The sequence below is a fragment of the Ammospiza caudacuta genome, chromosome 29, assembly GCF_027887145.1.
Source record: "Ammospiza caudacuta isolate bAmmCau1 chromosome 29, bAmmCau1.pri, whole genome shotgun sequence".
Taxonomy (NCBI): Eukaryota; Metazoa; Chordata; class Aves; order Passeriformes; family Passerellidae; genus Ammospiza; species Ammospiza caudacuta.
Window position 1 is genome coordinate 1,514,298 of NC_080621.1, and position 22,500 is coordinate 1,536,797.

The 22,500-nt window shown below is 55.1% G+C and overlaps 1 protein-coding gene across 1 annotated transcript in view; it reads right to left on the reverse strand.

Annotated features, from left to right (window-relative positions):
• Positions 1–22,500, reverse strand: part of VAV1 (vav guanine nucleotide exchange factor 1) — an 80,927-nt gene that overhangs the window by 18,943 nt on the left and 39,484 nt on the right. Inside the window, exons 17-23 of the mRNA XM_058821415.1 lie at positions 21,250–21,347; positions 17,486–17,508; positions 14,944–14,989; positions 12,494–12,630; positions 9,610–9,675; positions 9,425–9,456; positions 294–362 (exon numbers count right to left, since the gene is read on the reverse strand). Coding sequence (XP_058677398.1) covers positions 294–362; positions 9,425–9,456; positions 9,610–9,675; positions 12,494–12,630; positions 14,944–14,989; positions 17,486–17,508; positions 21,250–21,347 — 471 coding nt within the window. The remainder of the gene's footprint in view (positions 1–293; positions 363–9,424; positions 9,457–9,609; positions 9,676–12,493; positions 12,631–14,943; positions 14,990–17,485; positions 17,509–21,249; positions 21,348–22,500) is intronic.

Sequence of the window (22,500 nt, forward strand, 5' to 3'; positions counted from 1 at the left end):
AAAATCACACCTGGGAGCCCTGAAACACCCCGGAACCCCAAAAATCCCAATCCGGACCCCAAAAACCTCAACCGGGACCCCAAAACACCCCAAAATCCCAACCAGGGACCCCAAAAATCCCAACCCGGGGGGGACAGCAACAGCTCGGCCTCGGAGCACTCCAGGGACCCCCCGAACCTGCCGAATTGGGAAAATCACCCCAAAAATCACACCCCGGGATCCCCTGAAAACCCCCGGGACCCCAAAAATCCCCGATCGGGACCCCAAAAACCTCAACCGGGACCCCAAAACACCCAAAATCCCCACCCGGGGGGGGGGACAGCAACAGCTCAGCCTCGGAGCGCTCCAGGGACCCCCCAAACCTAAAAACGGGGCAAAATCACCCCAAAAATCACACCCGGGAGCCCCGAAAACCCCCCGGCACCCCAAAAACACCCCAAAAACACCCCAAAAACACCCCAAAAAACATCCCAAAATCCCGACCCGGACCCCAAAATCCCGACCCGGGGGGGGACAGCAACAGCTCGGGCCTTGGAGCGCTCCAGGGATCCCCCAAAGCTGCCGAATTTGGGAAAATCACCCCAAAAATCACACCCGGGAGCCCTGAAAACCCCCGGGTCACCAAAACACCCCCAAAACACCCCAAAAATTCCAACCCGGACCCCAAAATCCCGACCCGGGGGGGGACAGCAACAGCTCGGCCTCGGAGCGCTCCAGGGACCCCCCGAACCTAAACACAGGGCAAAATCACCCCAAAAATCACACCTGGGAGCCCCGAAAAACCCAGGACCCCACAAACACCCCAAAAACACCCCAAAAACACCCCAAAATCCCGACCCGGACCCCTAAATCCCAACCCGGGGGGGACAGCAACAGCTCGGCCTCGAGCGCTCCAGGGACCCCCCGAACCTAAAAACGGGCAAAATCACCCCAAAAATCACACCCGGGAGCCCCGAAACACCCCGGGACCCCAAAAATCCCAATCCGGACCCCAAAAACCTCAACCGGGACCCCAAAACACCCCAAAATCCCCACCCGGGGGGGACAGCAACAGCTCAGCCTCGGAGCGCTCCAGGGACCCCCCGAACCTAAACACGGGCAAAATCACCCCAAAAAACCCGACCCGGGACCCCCAAAAACCCCCGGCACCCCAAAAACACCCCAAAAACACCCCAAAAACATCCCAAAATCCCGACCCGGACCCCTAAATCCCCACCCGGGGGGGTGAACAGCAACAGCTCGGCCTCGGAGCACTCCAGGGACCCCCCGAACCTAAAAACGGGCAAAATCCACCCCAAAAATCACATCCGGGAGCCCCGAAAACCCCCGGCACCCCAAAAACACCCCCAAAAACACCCCAAAAACACCCCAAAAACATCCCAAAATCCCGACCCGGACCCCAAAATCCCGACCCGGGGGGGGGACAGCAACAGCTCGGCCTCGGAGCGCTCCAGGGACCCCCCGAACCTAAACACGGGCAAAATCACCCCAAAAATCACACCCGGGAGCCCCGAAAAACCCAGGACCCCACAAACACCCCAAAAACACCGCAAAAACATCCCAAAATCCCGACCCGGACCCCTAAATCCCAACCCGGGGGGGGACAGCAACAGCTCGGCCTCGGAGCGCTCCAGGGACCCCCCGAACCTAAAAACGGGCAAAATCACCCCAAAAATCACACCCGGGAGCCCCGAAAACCCCCGGCACCCCAAAAAACACCCCAAAAACACCCCAAAAACATCCAAAATCCCGACCCGGACCCCAAAAATCCCAACACGGGGGGGGACAGCAACAGCTCGGCCTCGGAGCGCTCCAGGGACCCCCCGAACCTAAACACGGGCAAAATCACCCCAAAAATCACACCCGGGAGCCCCGAAACACCCAGGACCCCACAAACACCCCAAAAACACCCCAAAAACACCCCAAAAAACACCCCAAAAACATCCCAAAATCCCGACCCCGGACCCCAAAATCCAACACGGGGGGGACAGCAACAGCTCGGCCTCGGAGCGCTCCAGGGATCCCCCAAAGCTGCCGAATTTGGGAAAATCACCCCCAAAAATCACACCCGGGAGCCCTGAAAACCCCCAGGACCCCAAAAATCCCCGATTCGGACCCCAAAAACCTCAACCGGGACCCCAAAAATCCCAACCCGGACCCCAAAAATCCCAACCCGGGGGGGCAGCAACAGCTCAGCCTCGGAGCACTCCAGGGACCCCCCGAACCTAAACACGGGCAAAATCACCCCAAAAATCACACCTGGGAGCCCCGAAACACCCCGGGGACCCCAAAAATCCCAATCCGGACCCCAAAAACCTCAACCGGGACCCCAAAACACCCCAAAATCCCAACCAGGGACCCCAAAAATCCCAACCCGGGGGGGACAGCAACAGCTCGGCCTCGGAGCACTCCAGGGACCCCCGAACCTGCCGAATTTGGGAAAATCACCCCAAAAATCACACCCGGGATCCCCTGAAAACCCCCGGGACCCCAAAAATCCCCGATCGGGACCCCAAAAAACCTCAACCGGGACCCCAAAACACCCCAAAATCCCCACCCGGGGGGGGACAGCAACAGCTCAGCCTCGGAGCGCTCCAGGGACCCCCCAAACCTAAAAACGGCAAAATCACCCCAAAAATCACACCCGGGAGCCCCGAAAACCCCACCCCGGCACCCCCAAAAACACCCCAAAAACACCCCAAAAACACCCCAAAAACATCCCAAAATCCGACCCGGACCCCAAAATCCCGACCCGGGGGGGGACAGCAACAGCTCGGCCTTGGAGCGCTCCAGGGATCCCCCAAAGCTGCCGAATTTGGGAAAATCACCCCAAAAATCACACCCGGGAGCCCTGAAAACCCCCGGGTCCACCAAAACACCCCCAAAACACCCCCAAAAATTCCAACCCGGACCCCAAAATCCCGACCCGGGGGGGGACAGCAACAGCTCGGCCTCGGAGCGCTCCAGGGACCCCCCGAACCTAAACACGGGCAAAATCACCCCAAAAATCACACCTGGGAGCCCCGAAAAACCCAGGACCCCACAAACACCCCAAAAACACCCCAAAAACATCCCAAAATCCCGACCCGGACCCCTAAATCCCAACCCGGGGGGGACAGCAACAGCTCGGCCTTCGGAGCGCTCCAGGGACCCCCCCGAACCTAAAAACGGGCAAAATCACCCCAAAAATCACACCCGGGAGCCCCCGAAAACCCCCGGCACCCCAAAAACACCCCAAAAACACCCCAAAAACACCCCAAAAACATCCCAAAATCCCGACCCGGACCCCAAAAATCCCAACACGGGGGGGGACAGCAACAGCTCGGCCTCGGAGCGCTCCAGGGACCCCCCGAACCTAAACACGGGGCAAAATCACCCCAAAAATCACACCCGGGAGCCCCGAAACACCCAGGACCCCACAAACACCCCAAAAACACCCCAAAAACACCCCAAAAACATCCCAAAATCCCGACCCGGACCCCAAAATCCCAACACGGGGGGGGACAGCAACAGCTCGGCCTCGGAGCGCTCCAGGGATCCCCCAAAGCTGCCGAATTTGGGAAAATCACCCCAAAAATCACACCCGGGAGCCCTGAAAACCCCCAGGACCCCAAAAATCCCCGATTCGGACCCCAAAAACCTCAACCGGGACCCCAAAAATCCCAACCCGGACCCCAAAAATCCCAACCCGGGGGGGCAGCAACAGCTCAGCCTCGGAGCACTCCAGGGACCCCCCGAACCTAAACACGGGCAAAATCACCCCAAAAATCACACCTGGGAGCCCCGAAACACCCCGGGACCCCAAAAATCCCAATCCGGACCCCAAAAACCTCAACCGGGACCCCAAAACACCCCAAAATCCCAACCAGGGACCCCAAAAATCCCAACCCGGGGGGGACAGCAACAGCTCGGCCTCGGAGCACTCCAGGGACCCCCCGAACCTGCCGAATTTGGGAAAATCACCCCAAAAATCACACCCGGGATCCCCTGAAAACCCCCGGGACCCCAAAAATCCCCGATCGGGGACCCCCAAAAACCTCAACCGGGACCCCAAAACAACCCCAAAATCCCCACCCGGGGGGGGACAGCAACAGCTCAGCCTCGGAGCGCTCCAGGGACCCCCCAAACCTAAAAACGGGCAAAATCACCCCAAAAATCACACCCGGGAGCCCCGAAAACCCCCGGCACCCCAAAAACACCCCAAAAACACCCCAAAAACACCCCAAAAACATCCCAAAATCCCGACCCGGACCCCAAAATCCCGACCCGGGGGGGGACAGCAACAGCTCGGCCTTGGAGCGCTCCAGGGATCCCCCAAAGCTGCCGAATTTGGGAAAATCACCCCAAAAATCACACCCGGGAGCCCTGAAAACCCCCGGGTCACCAAAACACCCCCAAAACACCCCAAAAATTCCAACCCGGACCCCAAAATCCCGACCCGGGGGGGGACAGCAACAGCTCGGCCTCGGAGCGCTCCAGGGACCCCCCGAACCTAAACACGGGCAAAATCACCCCAAAAATCACACCTGGGAGCCCCGAAAAACCCAGGACCCCACAAACACCCCAAAAACACCCCAAAAACATCCCAAAATCCCGACCCGGACCCCTAAATCCCAACCCGGGGGGGACAGCAACAGCTCGGCCTCGGAGCGCTCCAGGGACCCCCCGAACCTAAAAACGGGCAAAATCACCCCAAAAATCACACCCGGGAGCCCCGAAAACCCCCGGCACCCCAAAAACACCCCAAAAACACCCCAAAAACACCCCAAAAACATCCCAAAATCCCGACCCGGACCCCAAAAATCCCAACACGGGGGGGGACAGCAACAGCTCGGCCTCGGAGCGCTCCAGGGACCCCCCGAACCTAAACACGGGCAAAATCACCCCAAAAATCACACCCGGGAGCCCCGAAACACCCAGGACCCCACAAACACCCCAAAAACACCCCAAAAACACCCCAAAAACATCCCAAAATCCCGACCCGGACCCCAAAATCCCAACACGGGGGGGACAGCAACAGCTCGGCCTCGGAGCGCTCCAGGGATCCCCCAAAGCTGCCGAATTTGGGAAAATCACCCCAAAAATCACACCCGGGAGCCCTGAAAACCCCCAGGACCCCAAAAATCCCCGATTCGGACCCCAAAAACCTCAACCGGGACCCCAAAAATCCCAACCCGGACCCCAAAAATCCCAACCCGGGGGGGCAGCAACAGCTCAGCCTCGGAGCACTCCAGGGACCCCCCGAACCTAAACACGGGCAAAATCACCCCAAAAATCACACCTGGGAGCCCTGAAACACCCCGGAACCCCAAAAATCCCAATCCGGACCCCAAAAACCTCAACCGGGACCCCAAAACACCCCAAAATCCCAACCAGGGACCCCAAAAATCCCAACCCGGGGGGGACAGCAACAGCTCGGCCTCGGAGCACTCCAGGGACCCCCCGAACCTGCCGAATTTGGGAAAATCACCCCCAAAAATCACACCCGGGATCCCCTGAAAACCCCCGGGACCCCAAAAATCCCCGATCGGGACCCCAAAAACCTCAACCGGGACCCCAAAACACCCCAAAATCCCCACCCGGGGGGGGACAGCAACAGCTCAGCCTCGGAGCGCTCCAGGGACCCCCCAAACCTAAAAACGGGCAAAATCACCCCAAAAATCACACCCGGGAGCCCCGAAAACCCCCGGCACCCCAAAAACACCCCAAAAACACCCCAAAAACACCCCAAAAACATCCCAAAATCCCGACCCGGACCCCAAAATCCCGACCCGGGGGGGGACAGCAACAGCTCGGCCTTGGAGCGCTCCAGGGATCCCCCAAAGCTGCCGAATTTGGGAAAATCACCCCAAAAATCACACCCGGGAGCCCTGAAAACCCCCGGGTCACCAAAACACCCCCAAAACACCCCAAAAATTCCAACCCGGACCCCAAAATCCCGACCCGGGGGGGGACAGCAACAGCTCGGCCTCGGAGCGCTCCAGGGACCCCCCGAACCTAAACACGGGCAAAATCACCCCAAAAATCACACCTGGGAGCCCCGAAAAACCCAGGACCCCACAAACACCCCAAAAACACCCCAAAAACATCCCAAAATCCCGACCCGGACCCCTAAATCCCAACCCGGGGGGGACAGCAACAGCTCGGCCTCGGAGCGCTCCAGGGACCCCCCGAACCTAAAAACGGGCAAAATCACCCCAAAAATCACACCCGGGAGCCCCGAAAACCCCCGGCACCCCAAAAACACCCCAAAAACACCCCAAAAACACCCCAAAAACATCCCAAAATCCCGACCCGGACCCCAAAAATCCCAACACGGGGGGGGACAGCAACAGCTCGGCCTCGGAGCGCTCCAGGGACCCCCCGAACCTAAACACGGGCAAAATCACCCCAAAAATCACACCTGGGAGCCCCGAAACACCCCGGGACCCCAAAAACACCCCAAAAACACCCCAAAAACATCCCAAAATCCCGACCCGGACCCCAAAATCCCAACACGGGGGGGACAGCAACAGCTCGGCCTCGGAGCGCTCCAGGGATCCCCCAAAGCTGCCGAATTTGGGAAAATCACCCCAAAAATCACACCCGGGAGCCCTGAAAACCCCCAGGACCCCAAAAATCCCCGATTCGGACCCCAAAAACCTCAACCGGGACCCCAAAAATCCCAACCCGGACCCCAAAAATCCCAACCCGGGGGGGCAGCAACAGCTCAGCCTCGGAGCACTCCAGGGACCCCCCGAACCTAAACACGGGCAAAATCACCCCAAAAATCACACCTGGGAGCCCTGAAACACCCCGGAACCCCAAAAATCCCAATCCGGACCCCAAAAACCTCAACCGGGACCCCAAAACACCCCAAAATCCCAACCAGGGACCCCAAAAATCCCAACCCGGGGGGGACAGCAACAGCTCGGCCTCGGAGCACTCCAGGGACCCCCCGAAGCTGCCGAATTTGGGAAAATCACCCCAAAAATCACACCCGGGATCCCCTGAAAACCCCCGGGACCCCAAAAATCCCCGATCGGGACCCCAAAAACCTCAACCGGGACCCCAAAACACCCCAAAATCCCCACCCGGGGGGGGACAGCAACAGCTCAGCCTCGGAGCGCTCCAGGGACCCCCCAAACCTAAAAACGGGCAAAATCACCCCAAAAATCACACCCGGGAGCCCCGAAAACCCCCGGCACCCCAAAAACACCCCAAAAACACCCCAAAAACCCGACCCGGGACCCCCCAAAAACCCCCGGCACCCCAAAAACACCCCAAAAATCCCGACCCGGACCCCAAAATTCTCACCTGGACCCCAAAAAACCCCAAAATCACACCCAGGACCCTCCATAGCTCCAAGACAGAATTTTGGGGTGCCAGGTGCGAATTTTGGGGTTTTAGGTCCAAATTTTGGGGTTCAGGTGCGAATTTTGGGGTCCCATGACCAAATTTTGGGTTTTCAGGGCAGAATTTTGGGGTTCATCCGCAAATTTTTGGGGTCCCAAATGTGAATTTCGGGGTCCCAGATGTAAAAATGTTGTGGTCCCAGGTGCCAATTTTGGGGTCCTGGGTGTGAAATTTGGGGTTCAGGTGCAAATTTTGGGGTTTTCAGGGCAGAATTTTGGGGTTCAGGTGCGAATTTTGGGGTTTTAGGTGGGAATTTTGGGGTCCCCGGGTGCAAATTTTGGGGTTCAAAACAGATTTTTTGGGGTTCCGGGTTCACATTTTTGGGGTTCAGGTGCAAATTTTTGGGGTTTCCGGGCAGAATTTTGGGGTCTATTGTGCAAATTTTGGGGTCCTGGGTGTGAAATTTGGGGTCCCAGGCGCAAATTTTGGGGTCCAAAACAGATTTTTTGGGGGTCCGGGTGCAAATTTTTGGGGTTCAGGTGCAAATTTTTGGGGTTTCCGGGCAGAATTTTGGGTTTCAAAACAGATTTTTTGGGGTTCCAGGTGCAAATTTTTGGGGTTTCCGGGCAGAATTTTGGGGTCCATTGTGCAAATTTTGGGGTCCTGGGTGTGAAATTTGGGGTCCCAGGCGCAAATTTTGGGGTCCAAAACAGATTTTTTGGGGGTCCGGGTGCAAATTTTTGGGGTTCAGGTGCAAATTTTTGGGGTTTCCGGGCAGAATTTTGGGGTCTATTGTGCAAATTTTGGGGTCCTGGGTGTGAAATTTGGGGTCCCAGGCGCAAATTTTGGGGTTCAAAACAGATTTTTTGGGGGTCCGGGTGCAAATTTTTGGGGTTCAGGTGCAAATTTTTGGGGTCCCAGGCGCAAATTTTGGGTTTCAAAACAGATTTTTTGGGGTTCTGGGTTCAAATTTTTGCGGTTCAGGTGCAAATTTTTGGGGTTTCCGGGCAGAATTTTGGGGTCTATTGTGCAAATTTTGGGGTCCTGGGTGTGAAATTTGGGGTCCCAGGCGCAAATTTTGGGGTTCAAAACAGATTTTTTGGGGTTCTAGGTTCAAATTTTTGCGGTTCAGGTGCAAATTTTTGGGGTCCCAGGTGCAAATTTTGGGTTTCAAACCAGATTTTTTGGGGTTCCGGGTTCACATTTTTGGGGTTCAGGTGCAAATTTTTGGGGTTTCCGGGCAGAATTTTGGGGTCCATTGTGCAAATTTTGGGGTCCTGGGTGTGAAATTTGGGGTCCCAGGCGCAAATTTTGGGGTCCAAAACAGATTTTTTGGGGGTCCGGGTGCAAATTTTTGGGGTTCAGGTGCAAATTTTTGGGGTTTCCGGGCAGAATTTTGGGGTCCATTGTGCAAATTTTGGGGTCCTGGGTGTGAAATTTGGGGTCCCAGGCGCAAATTTTGGGGTCCAAAACAGATTTTTTGGGGGTCCGGGTGCAAATTTTTGGGGTTCAGGTGCAAATTTTTGGGGTTTCCGGGCAGAATTTTGGGGTCCATTGTGCAAATTTTGGGGTCCTGGGTGTGAAATTTGGGGTCCCAGGCGCAAATTTTGGGGTCCAAAACAGATTTTTTGGGGGTCCGGGTGCAAATTTTTGGGGTTCAGGTGCAAATTTTTGGGGTTTCCGGGCAGAATTTTGGGTTTCAAAACAGATTTTTTGGGGTTCCAGGTGCAAATTTTTGGGGTTTCCGGGCAGAATTTTGGGGTCCATTGTGCAAATTTTGGGGTCCTGGGTGTGAAATTTGGGGTCCCAGGCGCAAATTTTGGGGTCCAAAACAGATTTTTTGGGGGTCCGGGTGCAAATTTTTGGGGTTCAGGTGCAAATTTTTGGGGTTTCCGGGCAGAATTTTGGGGTCTATTGTGCAAATTTTGGGGTCCTGGCTGTAAATTTTAGGGTTCAGGGCAGAATTTTAGGGTTCCAGGTGTGAATTTTGGGTTTCAGGGCAGAATTTTGGGGTTCCAGGTGTGAATTTTAGGGTTCCGGGCAGAATTTTGGGGTTCAATCTCAAATTTTGGGGTCCCCCCCCCCTTACCACGGATACGCCGACAGATCCGGCAGCGGCGCCTGCGACAAAAAAGAGACAAAAACCCCAAAATTTGGGATCAGAACGGTCTCCAACCCCCCCCAAACCCCCTCCCCAAATTGGGGGGCACCCCCAAAACAATTTTTTGGGGGGGGTTTTTTTTTTTTGGGGTGGGGGTCCCCCCAAAAACTCACGGCCACGAAAGGTCTGACGGCGCCGCTGGGGAACCAGCCCAGCTCCCCGCTGGCCACGTTCCGACCCTGGGGGCAAATTCGGGGGGTCCGGGGGGGTCCCGAGACCCCCAAAGGGGTGGGGAGACCCCCAGGAATTTGGGGTGGGGTCTCCCCGAAATTTTGGGGGGGTTCCTTTAATTTTTGAGGGTTTTTTTTCCTGATTTTGGGGGGGTCTTCTGTCATTTTTGGGGTGTTTTGAGACCCTCCCCAATGACTAAAAAGGGAAATTTGGGGGGGTCCGGGGGGGTCCCGAGACCCCCAAAAAGGGGTGGGGAGACCCCCAGGAATTTGGGGCGGGGTCTCCCCGAAATTTTGGGGGGGGTTCCTTTAAATTTTTGGGGGGTCCCTCTTGGTTTTTGGGGTGTTTTGAGACCCCTCCCCAATGACTAAAAAGGGAAATTTGGGGGGGTCCAGGGGGGTCCCGAGACCCCCAAAGGGGTGGGGAGACCCCCAGGAATTTGGGGCGGGGTCTCCCCGAAATTTTGGGGGGGTTCCTTTAATTTTTGAGGGTTTTTGCTCCTGATTTTGGGGGGGGGGTCTTCTGTCATTTTTGGGGTGCTCTGAGACCCTCCCCAAGAATTGGGGGGAAAATTTGGGGGGGGGTCCCGAGACCCCCCCAAAGGGGTTTAGGAGCCCCCTCCCCATTTTAGGACCCCCGCTCCAATTCAGGGGTCCCATTGTAGGAGCCCCCTCCCCATTTTTGGGGTCTCCTCCTATTTCAGGAGCCCCCTCCCCATTTTAGGACCACTCCCCATTTTTCAGGACCCCCCCCCATTTTTTGGTTCCCCCCCCCCCCATTTTAGGAGCTCCCCCCATTTCTGGGCTCCCAGTTTAGGACCCCCCCCCCCCAATTTTTGGGACCACCCCCCCAATTCAGGACCCCTCCCCATTTCAGGCCCCACCCCCCCAATTTTTGGGGACCCTCCCCATTTCAGGACCCCCCCCCCTCCCAATTTCAGGACCCTCCCCAATTTCAGGCCCCCCCCTCATTTCAGGAGGCCCCCTCCCCATTTCAGGGGTCCCAACCCCATTTCAGGAGACCCCTCCCCAATTTCAGGACCCCCCCCCCCCATTTTAGGATTCCCTCCCATTTCAGGCGTCCCAACCCCAAATTTGGGGGTCCCATTCCACCCCCCCCCATTTCAGGAGCCCCCTCCCCATTTCAGGCCCCCCCCCAATTTCAGGACCCCCCCCCCATTTCAGGAGACCCCCTCCCCATTTCAGGGGTCCCAACCCCATTTCAGGAGACCCCTCCCCAATTTCAGGACCCCGCCCCAATTTTTTGGGGACCCCCCCATTTTTGGACGCCCCCCATTTTTGGACGCCCCCATTTCAGGACCCCCCAATTCAGGGGTCCCACCCCCCCCCCCATTTCAGGACTCCCCCATCCCATTTTTGAGGTCCCCCCAATTTAGGACCCCCGCCCATTTCAGGAGCCCCCTCCCCAATTTCAGGACCCCCCCTCCACAATTTCAGGACCCCCTCCCCAATTTCAGGACCCCCCCCCATTTTAGGATTCCCTCCCATTTCAGGCGTCCCAACCCCAAATTTGGGGGTCCCATTCCACCCCCCCCCATTTCAGGAGCCCCCTCCCCAATTTCAGGACCCCCCTCCCCCAATTCAGGACCCCCCCCCCCCATTTCAGGGCTCCCAGTTTAGGACCCCCCTCCCCCATTTTAGGACCCCCCCCAATTTCAGCAGCCCCCCATTTCAGGGGTCCCCCCCATTTTAGGGGTCAAATCCACCCCCAATTTTAGGACCCCCTCCCCATTTTAGGACCCCCCCCAATTCAGGATTCTTCCCCAATTTTAGGACCCCCTCCCCATTTTAGGACCCCCCTCCCATTTTAGGATTCCCTCCCATTTCAGGCGTCCCAACCCCAAATTTGGGGGTCCCATTCCACCCCCCCCCATTTCAGGAGCCCCCTCCCCAATTTCAGGGCCCCCTCCCCATTTCAGGACCCCCCCCCATCTGGAAGCCACCTCCCCATATCAGGACCCCACCCCCCATTTTGAGACCCCCACGCCCCCATTTTAGGACCCCCCCCCCATTTCAGGACCCCCCCCCCCCCATTTCAGGGCTCCCATTTTAGGACCCCCCTCCCCCATTTTAGGACCTCTCCCCCCGCCCCAATTTCAGCATCCCCCCATTTCAGGGGTCCCCCCCCATTTTAGGGGTCAAATCCACCCCCAATTTTAGGACCCCCTCCCCAATTTCAGGACCCCCCCCCATTTTAGGACCCCCCAATTCAGGATTCTTCCTCAATTTTAGGACCCCCTCCCCATTTTAGGACCCCCCCAATTTCAGGACCCCCTCCCCAATTTCAGGACCCCCCCCCCCATTTTAGGATTCCCTCCCATTTCAGGCGTCCCAACCCCAAATTTGGGGGTCCCATTCCACCCCCCCCCCATTTCAGGAGCCCCCTCCCCATTTCAGACCCCACCCCAATTTTTGGGGACCCTCCCCAATTTCAGGCCCCCCCCTCAATTTCAGGCCTCTCCCCAATTTTTGGGGACCCCCCCATTTTAGAACCTCCCCCCATTTTTGGGGTCTCCCCCCCAATTCCAAGACCACCCCCCCCCCCCCCATTTTAGGATTCCAACCCCGAATTTGGGGGTCCCATTCCACCCCCCCCCCCCCCCGCATTTCAGGAGCCCCCCTCCCCATTTCAGGGGTCCCACTCTCACTTTAGAACCCCCCCCCCCCCCCCAACCCCGATTTCAGGACCCCCCCCCCCATTTCAGGGCTCCCATTTCAGCCCCACCCCCCAATTTTTGGGGACCCCCTCCAATTTTAGGGGACACACCCCCCCCCCAATTTTTGGGGTTCCCCCCCCATCCCCCACCTGCCACCAGAGCTCCTCGGCCTCGGCCGCCGTCACCTCGATGACGTCACCGGGGCTGAGGCGAAGGGGCGGGGCCAGGACCCCCGGGGGGGGCGGCACCCCCAGGTAGGGCTGGGTGCTCTCCATTTTGGGGAGCCCTGGGGGGGGGGGCAAAAACCCGAGTCAGGAGCCCCCCGGGACCCCCAAAAATGGATTTGGGGGGGTCAGAAACCCCCTGGGACCCCCAAAAATGGATTTGGGGGGCTCCAAAACCCCCCCGGGAACCCCCAAAAATGGATTTGGGGGGAGTCCAAAACCCCCAAAAATGGATTTGGGGGGAGTCCAAAACCCCCAAAAATGGATTTGGGGAGTCAAAACCCCCCCGGGACCCCCAGCAATGGATTTGGGGGGGTCAGAAACCCCCCCGGGACCCCCAGAAATGGATTTGGGGGGTCAGAAACCCCCTGGGACCCCCAAAAATGGATTTGGGGGGCTCCAAAACCCCCCCGGGAACCCCCAAAAATGGATTTGGGGGAGTCAAAACCCCCAAAAATGGATTTGGGGGAGTCAAAACCCCCCCGGGTCCCCCAGCAATGGATTTGGGGGGGTCAGAAACCCCCCCCGGGACACCCAAAAATGGAATTGGGGGGCCCCAAAACCCCCCGGGACCCCCCAAAAATGGATTTGGGGGGCTCCAAAACCCCCCGGGACCCCCCCAAAAATGGATTTGGGGGGGTCAGAAACCCCCCGGGGACACCCAAAAATGGATTTGGGGGGCTCCAAAACCCCCCGGGACCCCCAGAAATGGATTTGGGGGGTCAGAAACCCCCCCGGGACCCCCAAAAATGGAATTGGGGGGGTCAGAAACCCCCTGGGACCCACAAAAGTGGATTTGGGGGGTCAGAAACCCTCTGGGACCCCCCAAAAATGGATTTGGGGCGAGTCCAAAACCCCCAAAAATGGATTTGGGGGAGTCAAAACCCCCGGGACCCCCAGAAATGGATTTGGGGGGTCAGAAACCCCCTGGGACCCACAAAAGTGGATTTGGGGGGTCAGAAACCCTCTGGGACCCCCCAAAAATGGATTTGGGGGGGTCAGAAACCCCCAAAAAATGGATTTGGGGGGGACAAAACCAACCAGGGACCCCCAAAAATGGATTTGGGGGGGTCAGAAACCCCCCGGGGACACCCAAAAATGGATTTGGGGGGCTCCAAAACCCCCCGGGACCCCCCAAAAATGGATTTGGGGGGGTCAGAAACCCCCTGGGACCCACAAAAGTGGATTTGGGGGGTCAGAAACCCTCTGGGACCCCCAAAAATGGATTTGGGGGGGCCCCAAAACCTCGCCGGGACCCCCAAAAATGGATTTGGGGCAAGTCCAAAACCCCCAAAAATGGATTTGGGGGAGTCAAAACCCCCGGGACCCCCAGAAATGGATTTGGGGGGTCAGAAACCCCCCCGGGACCCCCAAAAATGGATTTGGGCGGCCCCAAAACCCTCTAGGACCCCCCAAAAATGGATTTGGGGGGGTCAGAAACCCTCTGGGACCGCCAAGAATGGATTTGGGGGGGACAAAACCCCCAAAAATGGATTTGGGGGGGACAAAACTGCCAGGGACCCCCAAAAATGGATTTGGGGGGCTCCAAAACCCCCCGGGACCCCCAAAAATGGATGGGGGGGGTCGAAAAAATGAATTTGGGACGGTCCAAAACCCCCCCGGGACCCCCAAAAATGGATTTGGGGGGGACAAAACCAACCTGGGACCCCCAAAATTGGATTTGAGGGGGGTTACAAACCCCAAAAATTGATTTGGGGGGGGTCAAAACTGCCAGGGACCCCCAAAAATGGATTTGGGGGGGGTCGAAAAAATGAATTTGGGACGGTCCAAAACCCCCCCGGGACCCCCAAAAATGGATTTGGGGGGAGTCAAAAACCCCAAAAATGGATTTGGGGGGGTCAAAACCAACCAGGGACCCCCAAAATTTGAACTGGGGGGGGGGGGGGGGGGAGGGGTGGTCAGAACCCCCAAATTGGAACTTGGGGGATTCAGGACCCCCCCAAAACCCCCCAAAATCTGTCCTGAGGGGGGGGGGACGACCCCCAAATTTCACCTGGTGGGGGATTGGGACCCCAAAATTTGAACTGAGGGGGTCAAGACCCCCTAAACCCCCCCCCCCCCAAATTTCAATTCAGGGTGGGTCAGGACCCCCAGATTTCGTCGGGGGTGGGGGGGGGGGGGTGGGGTTGGGGACCCCCCAAAATTTCACCTGGTGGGGGTAGGAACCCCCAAAACTTGACCTCGGGTGGGGGGGGGTCAGGACCCCCAAATCCCCCCAAATTTCAACTCAGGGAGGGTCAAGAACCCCCAAATTTGGGCTCGGGGGGGGGGGTCATGACCCCCAAATTTCAACTGGTGGGGTCAGGACCCCCAAAATTTCTCCTGGGAGGGGGGGGACCCCCCAAATTGCTCACCCAGCTCCCCCCGTTTCTTTTCGGGTCCCGGGCGCTGCGATTTGTTCTGGAGGGGGAGAAGGAGACCCCCGTGAGTTGGGGGGAAGAGGGGTTTGGGGACCCCAAAAACCCAACCCGGGACCCCAAAAATCCCACCCGGGACCCCAAAAATTCCAATCCAGGCCCCAAAATCCCACCCGGGACCCCAAAATCCCACCTGGGACCCCAAAAATTCCAATCCAGGCCCCAAAATCCCACCTGGGACCCCAAAAATCCCACCCGGGACCCCAAAATCCCACCTGGGACCCCAAAAATTCCAATCCAGGCCCCAAAATCCCACCTGGGACCCCAAAAATCCCACCCGGGACCCCAAAATCCCAACTTCGACCCCAAAAATTCCAATCCAGGCCCCAAAATCCCACCCGGGACCCCAAAAATCCCACCTGGGACCCCAAAATCCCAATTTCAACCCCAAAAATTCCAATCCAGGCCCCAAAATCACACCCGGGACCCCAAAATCCCAACTTCGACCCCAAAAATTCCAATCCAGGCCCCAAAATCACACCAGGGACCCCAAAATCCCAACTTCGACCCCAAAAATTCCAATCCAGGCCCCAAAATCCCACCTGGGACCCCAAAAATCCCACCCGGGACCCCAAAATCCCAACTTCGACCCCAAAAATTCCAATCCAGGCCCCAAAATCACACCCGGGACCCCAAAAATCCCAACCCAGGACTTCAAAATCCCAACTTCGACCCCAAAAATTCCAATCCAGGCCCCAAAATCACACCCGGGACAGCAAAATCCCACCTGGGACCCCAAAATCCCAACTTCGACCCCAAAAATTCCAATCCAGGACCCAAAATCCCACCCGGGACCCCAAAAATCCCAACCCGGGACCCCAAAATCTCCAATCCAGGCCCCAAAATCCCACCCGGGACCCCAAAATCCCACCTGGGACCCCAAAAATTCCAATCCAGGCCCCAAAATCCCACCTGGGACCCCAAAAATCCCACCCGGGACCCCAAAATCCCAACTTCGACCCCAAAAATTCCAATCCAGGCCCCAAAATCACACCCGGGACCCCAAAAATCCAACCTGGGACCCCAAAAATTCCAATCCAGGCCCCAAAATCCCACCCGGGACCCCAAAAATCCCAACCCGGGACTTCAAAATCCCAACTTCGACCCCAAAAATTCCAATCCAGGCCCCAAAATCACACCCGGGACCCCAAAATCCCACCTGGGACCCCAAAATCCCAACTTCGACCCCAAAAATTCCAATCCAGGACCCAAAATCCCACCCGGGACCCCAAAAATCCCAACCCGGGACCCCAAAATCTCCAATCCAGGCCCAAAAATCACACCCGGGACCCCAAAAATCCCAACTTGTGACCCTAGAAGCGCCCTGACCCCCAGACCCCCAACCCGGACCCCAAAACCCCACCCAGGACCCCAAAAGTCGCAACCTGAACCCAAAAAACCCCACCCGGGACCCAAAATTACACCTGGACCCCAAAAATCCCACCCGGGACCCCAAAATCTCCAATCCAGGCCCAAAAATCACACCCGGGACCCCAAAAATCCCAACTTCGACCCCAAAAATTCCAATCCAGGCCCCAAAATCCCACCTGGGACCCCAAAAATCCCAACCCGGGACCCCAAAATCCCAACTTCGACCCCAAAAATTCCAATCCAGGCCCCAAAATCACACCCGGGACCCCAAAAATCCAACCTGGGACCCCAAAAATTCCAATCCAGGCCCCAAAATCCCAACCCGGGACTTCAAAATCCCAACTTCGACCCCAAAAATTCCAATCCAGGCCCCAAAATCACACCCGGGACCCCAAAATCCCACCTGGGACCCCAAAATCCCAACTTCGACCCCAAAAATCCCAACCCGGGACCCCAAAATCCCAACTTCAACCACAAAAATTCCAATCCAGGCCCCAAAATCCCACCCGGGACCCCAAAAATCCCAACTTGGGACCCTAGAAACGCCCTGACCCCCAGACCCCCAACCCGGACCCCAAAACCCCACCCAGGACCCCAAAAATCCCAATTTGTGACCCCAAAAATTCCAATCCAGGCCCCAAAATCCCACCCGGGACCCCAAAAATCCCACCCGGGACCCCAAAATCTCCAATCCAGGCCCAAGAATCACACCCGGGACCCCAAAAATCCCAACTTCGACCCCAAAAATTCCAATCCAGGCCCCAAAATCACACCCGGGACCCCAAAAATCTCAACCCGGGACCCCAAAATCCCACCCGGGACCCCAAAAATCCCACCCGGGACCCCAAAAATTCCAATCCAGGCCCCAAAATCCCACCCGGGACCCCAAAAATCCCAACCCGGGACCCCAAAATCCCAACTTCGACCCCAAAAATTCCAATCCAGGCCCCAAAATCACACCCGGGACCCCAAAATTCAAACCCGAACCCCAAAAATCCCCCCAGGAAACCCCCGGGGATCCCCCTGCTAAAAATCCCCCCCCAAATCTGGGGGTTTTGGTTCATCCCGAGGCGCCCCCTCCCCCCCCCGTTTTTGGGGTTTTTGGTACCTTCCGTCCGCCCGATCCGGGATCTGTGGGGAAGAGAATTAATTAGGGAGGGTTAATTAGGGGTTTTCTTAATTAGTGATGAGGTAATTAGATTGTGCTTGTGTTAATGAGGAGTAATTAGCGCCCATTTTATTAATGATGGGGGAATTGGTCATTAATTTCCTGAATTATTAAAGGAATAATTCGATTAATTAATTGTTGTTGGGGTAATTGAGGCTAAGGGTAATTAGTCCATCCCCTTATTAATGATGTGGTAATTAGCCCCTCTCCTAATTAATGGTGGGGTAATTAGGACTGAGTGTAATTAGTCCATTCCCTAATTAATGATATGGAAATTAGCCTCTCTCCTAATTAATGTTGGGGTAATTAGTCCATCTCGTAATTAATAATATTGTAAATAGCCTGGCTCTTAATTAACATTGGGGTAATTAGTCTAACTAATGATATAGTAATTAGTCCCTCTGCTAATTAATGTTTGGGTAATTAGTCCATCCCCTATATAATGATATGGTAATTAGTTCATCCCCTAATTAATGATATGGCAATTAGCCCCTCTATTAATTCGTGTTGGGGTAATTAGGGCTGAGGATAATTAGTCCATCCCTTAATTAATGATGGATTAATTAGCCCTCGCCCTAATTAATTAAAGGGAATTAATCTACCACTAATTAACAACATCCAGTGACTCCACCCCCTAATTAATGATGGATTAATTAGCCCCAGCCGTAATTAATGCAGCGATTAATTAATTCCTCTCTTAATGAATGCTTGCATTGAATCAGGCTCAGCGGGTGGCTGCCATTACGGCATCCCACAATGCCTTGCTCCATGTCGGCCATCTTGTATCCTACAGTGCCTTGCTTTGGCAGCCATCTTGTATCCCACAATGCCCCGCGAATTGTCAGCCATTTTGTATGGAATGATACGCAGTGTCAGCCATGTTGTATCCCACAATGCCCTGCGAATTGTCAGCCATTTTGTATCGAATGATACGCAGCGTCCGCCATGTTGTATCCCACAATGCCCCGCAAATTGTCAGCCATTTTGTATCGAATGATACGCAGCGTCCGCCATGTTGTATCCCACAATGCCCCGCAAATTGTCAGCCATTTTGTATGGAATGATACGCAGCGTCAGCCATCTTGTATCCCACAATGCCCCGCGAATTGTCAGCCATTTTGTATGGAATGATATGCAGTGTCAGCCATGTTGTATCCCACAATGCCCCGCGAATTGTCAGCCATTTTGTATCGAATGATACGCAGTATCAGCCATCTTGTATCCCACAATGCCCCACGAATTGTCAGCCATTTTGTATCGAATGATACGCAGCGTCAGCCATCTTGCATCCCACAATGCCCTGCAAATTGTCAGCCATTTTGTATCGAATGATACGCTGCATCAGCCATGTTGTATCCCACAATGCCCCGCGAATTGTCAGCCATTTTGTATCGAATGATACGCAGTGTCAGCCATGTTGTATCCCACAATGCCCTGTTAAATATCAGCCATCTTGTATCCTACAATTCCCAGCATGATCTCAGCCATTTTGTTTCCCACAATGCCCTGCTTTGGCAGCCATCTTGTATTCCGTAATTATCAGTGTCAGCCATTTTGCATCCCACAATGCCCTCTGCTGTGTCAACCATTTTGTATCCCATGCTACTCAGTGTCATCCATCTTGAATCCTACAATACCCTGTGCTGTCAGCCATCTTGTATCCCACAATGCCCTGCTTTAGCAGCCATCTTGTATTCCATAATTTTAAGTGTCAGCCCTCTTGTATCCCACAATGCCCTGCTAAATGTCAGCCATCTTGTATTCTATAATGCTTACTGTCAGCCCTCTTGTATCCCACAATGCCCTGCTAAATGTCAGCCATTTTGTATCCTGTGATACTCAGTGTCAGCCATTTTGTATCTCACAATGCCCTGAGCTGTGTTAGCCCTTTTGTATCCTGTGCTACTCAGTGGCAGCCATTTTGTATCCCAAAATACCCTGCTAAATGTCAGCCATTTGTATCCCACAATGCCCTGCTTTGGCAGCCATCTTGTATTCCATAGTGATCAGTGTCAGCCATCTTGTATCCCACAATACCCTGTGCTGTCAGCCATCTTGTATCCCACAAGTCTCTGCCTTAGCAGCCATCTTGTATTCCGTAATTTTAAGTGTCAGCCATGTTGTATCCCACAATGCGCTTCTAAATGTCAGCCATTTTGTATCCTATGCTACTCAGTGTCATCCATCTTGCATCCCAGAATACTCTGCTAAATGTCAGCCATGTTGTATCCCACAATGTCAGCCGTCTTGTATTCCATAATGCTTACTGTCAACCATGTTGTATCCCAGAATGTCCTGCGAATTGTCAGCCATTTTGTATCCTATGATACTCAGTGTCAGACACGTCGTATCCCACAATCCCTGGCTAAATGTCAGCCATCTTGCATCCCAGAATGCCCTGCTAAATGTCAGCCATCTTGTATCCGACAATGCCTTGCTAAATCTCAGCCATTTTGTATCGAATGATACTCAATGTCAGCCATGTTGTACCCCACAATACCCTGGTTTAGCAGCCATCTTGTATTCTGCAGTGATCAGTGTCAACCATCTTGTATCCCACAATGCCCTGCTTTAGCAGCCATCTTGTATTCTGTAACTATCAGTGTCAGCCATTTTGTATCCCACAATGCCCTGCTGTCAGCCATCTTGTATTCTATAATGCTTACTGTCAGCCATCTTGTATCCCACAATTCCTTGCTAAATGTCAGCCATTTTATATCCTATGATACAGTGTCAGCCATGTTGTATCCCACACCGCCCTGCGGTGTCAGCCATATTATATCCCATAATTATCAGCGTCGGCCATTTTGTATCCCACAATGCGCTGTGCTGTCAGCCATCTTATATCCCACAATGCCCTGTGCTGTCAGCCTTCATGTACTCTATAATGCTTAGCATCAGCCATTTTGCATCCCACAATGCCCTCTGCTGTGTCAACCATTTTGTATCCTATGCTACTCAGTGTCAGCCATCTTGTATGGCACAATGCCCTGTGCTGCGTCAGCCATCTTGTATCCCACATTGCCTTGCATGTCAGCCATGTTGTATCCCACAATTCCCTGCAAAATGTCAGCCATCTTGTATCCTACAATTCCCTGCTTTGGCAGCCATCTTGTATCCCACAGTTCCCTGCTTGGGCAGTCATCTTGCATTTCATAATGATCAGTGTCAGCCATTTTGTATCTCACAATATGCTGCGCTATCAACCATCTTGTATCCCACAATGCCCTGCTAAATGTCAGCCATCTTGTATCCTATGATACTCAGTGTCAGACATATTGTATCTTACAATGCCCTGCTAAATGTTGGCCATCTTGTATCCTACAATTCTCTGCAAAACGTCAGACATGTTGTATCCCACAATGCCCTCCAAAATGTCAGCCATTTTGTATCCCACAATTCCCTTTGTTGTCAGCCATCTTGTATCCTACAGTGCTCAGTGTCAGCGATCTTGTATCCCACAATGTCCTGCTAAATGTCACCCATTTTGTATCCTATGATACTCAGTGGCAGCCATGTTGTATCCCACAATGCCCTGCTATATGTCAGCCATCTTGTATCCCACAATACCCTGTGCTGTCAGCCATTTTGTATCCTAAAGTGCTCAATGTCAGCCATCTTGTATCCCACCATGCCCCTCCCCATCCCACAATGCCCCTCCCCAATCCGACAATGCCCCTCCCCAATCCCATGATGCCGCTCACCAGTTCCGGCCTTGCTGCAGGTCCCCACGCGCCCCAGGCACTCCTTGTGGGCGGGGGCTCGGCAGCGGCTGCAGCGATAGCCCTGGTAGAAGGTGCCCCTGGGGACACGGGGAGTACACGAGGTCATGGTCACGGAGAACACCACCAGATGTGCCCCACACCCACCCAAGGCCACCCGGGACTGCCCAGTCCAGGACTGGCCAGTCTATGGTTGCCCTGAGCCCACCCAGGACTGACCAGTCCATGGTTGACCCACTTTGGCCTTGACCTCCACCGAACCTTGACCCAGCTTGGTCTTCACCCTCCTTGTAATTTTCTACCCACCATTGACCCACCTTGACCTCTTGATCTCCACCCAACCTTGACCCACCTTGGCTTCCACCCAACCTTGACCCGCTTTGGTCTTGACCTCCACCCAACCATTGACCCACCTTGACCTCCTGACCTCCACCCAACCTTGACCCACTTTGATCTTGACCCGCCTTGTAACTTCCTACCCAACCATTGACCCACCTGGACCTACTGACCTCCACCCAACCTTGGTCTCCACCCAACTTTCACTCACCTTGACTTCAAACCAACCTTGACCCACCTTGGCCTTGACACACTTTGGTCTTGACCTCCAACCAACCCTTGACTTACTTTGGTCTTGACCCACCTTGTAACTTCCTACCCAACCATTGACCCACCTGGACCTCCTGACCCCCACCCAACTTTGACCCACCTTGACTCCACCCAACCTTGACCCACTTTGGCCTTGACCAACTTTGGCCTTGACCTCCAACCCAACCTTGACCCACCTTGATCTTCACCCACCTTGTTGTTTTCTACTCAATCTTGACCCACTTTGGTCTTGACTTCCACCCAATCTTGACCCACCTTGGTCTTCACCCACCTTGTTGTTTTCTACCCACCACTGACCCACCTGGACCTCCTGACCTCCACCCAACCTTGACCCACCTTGGTCTCCACTCAACCTTGTTCCGCCTTGACTCCAACCCAACTTTGACCCACTTTGGCCTTGACCTCCATCCAATCTTGACCCATCTTGGTCTTCACCCACCTTGTCATTTTCTACCCAGCCTTGACCCACCTTGGTCTTGACCCACCTTGACCCACCATGACTCCAACCCAACCTTGACCCACCTCGTGGTCACTCAGAGCTTGACCCCCAAGGATCTCCTTGACCCCCAAGGATCTCCTTGACCACCCTCCAAGGCTTGACCCACCTTGACCTTGACCTTCCCATGA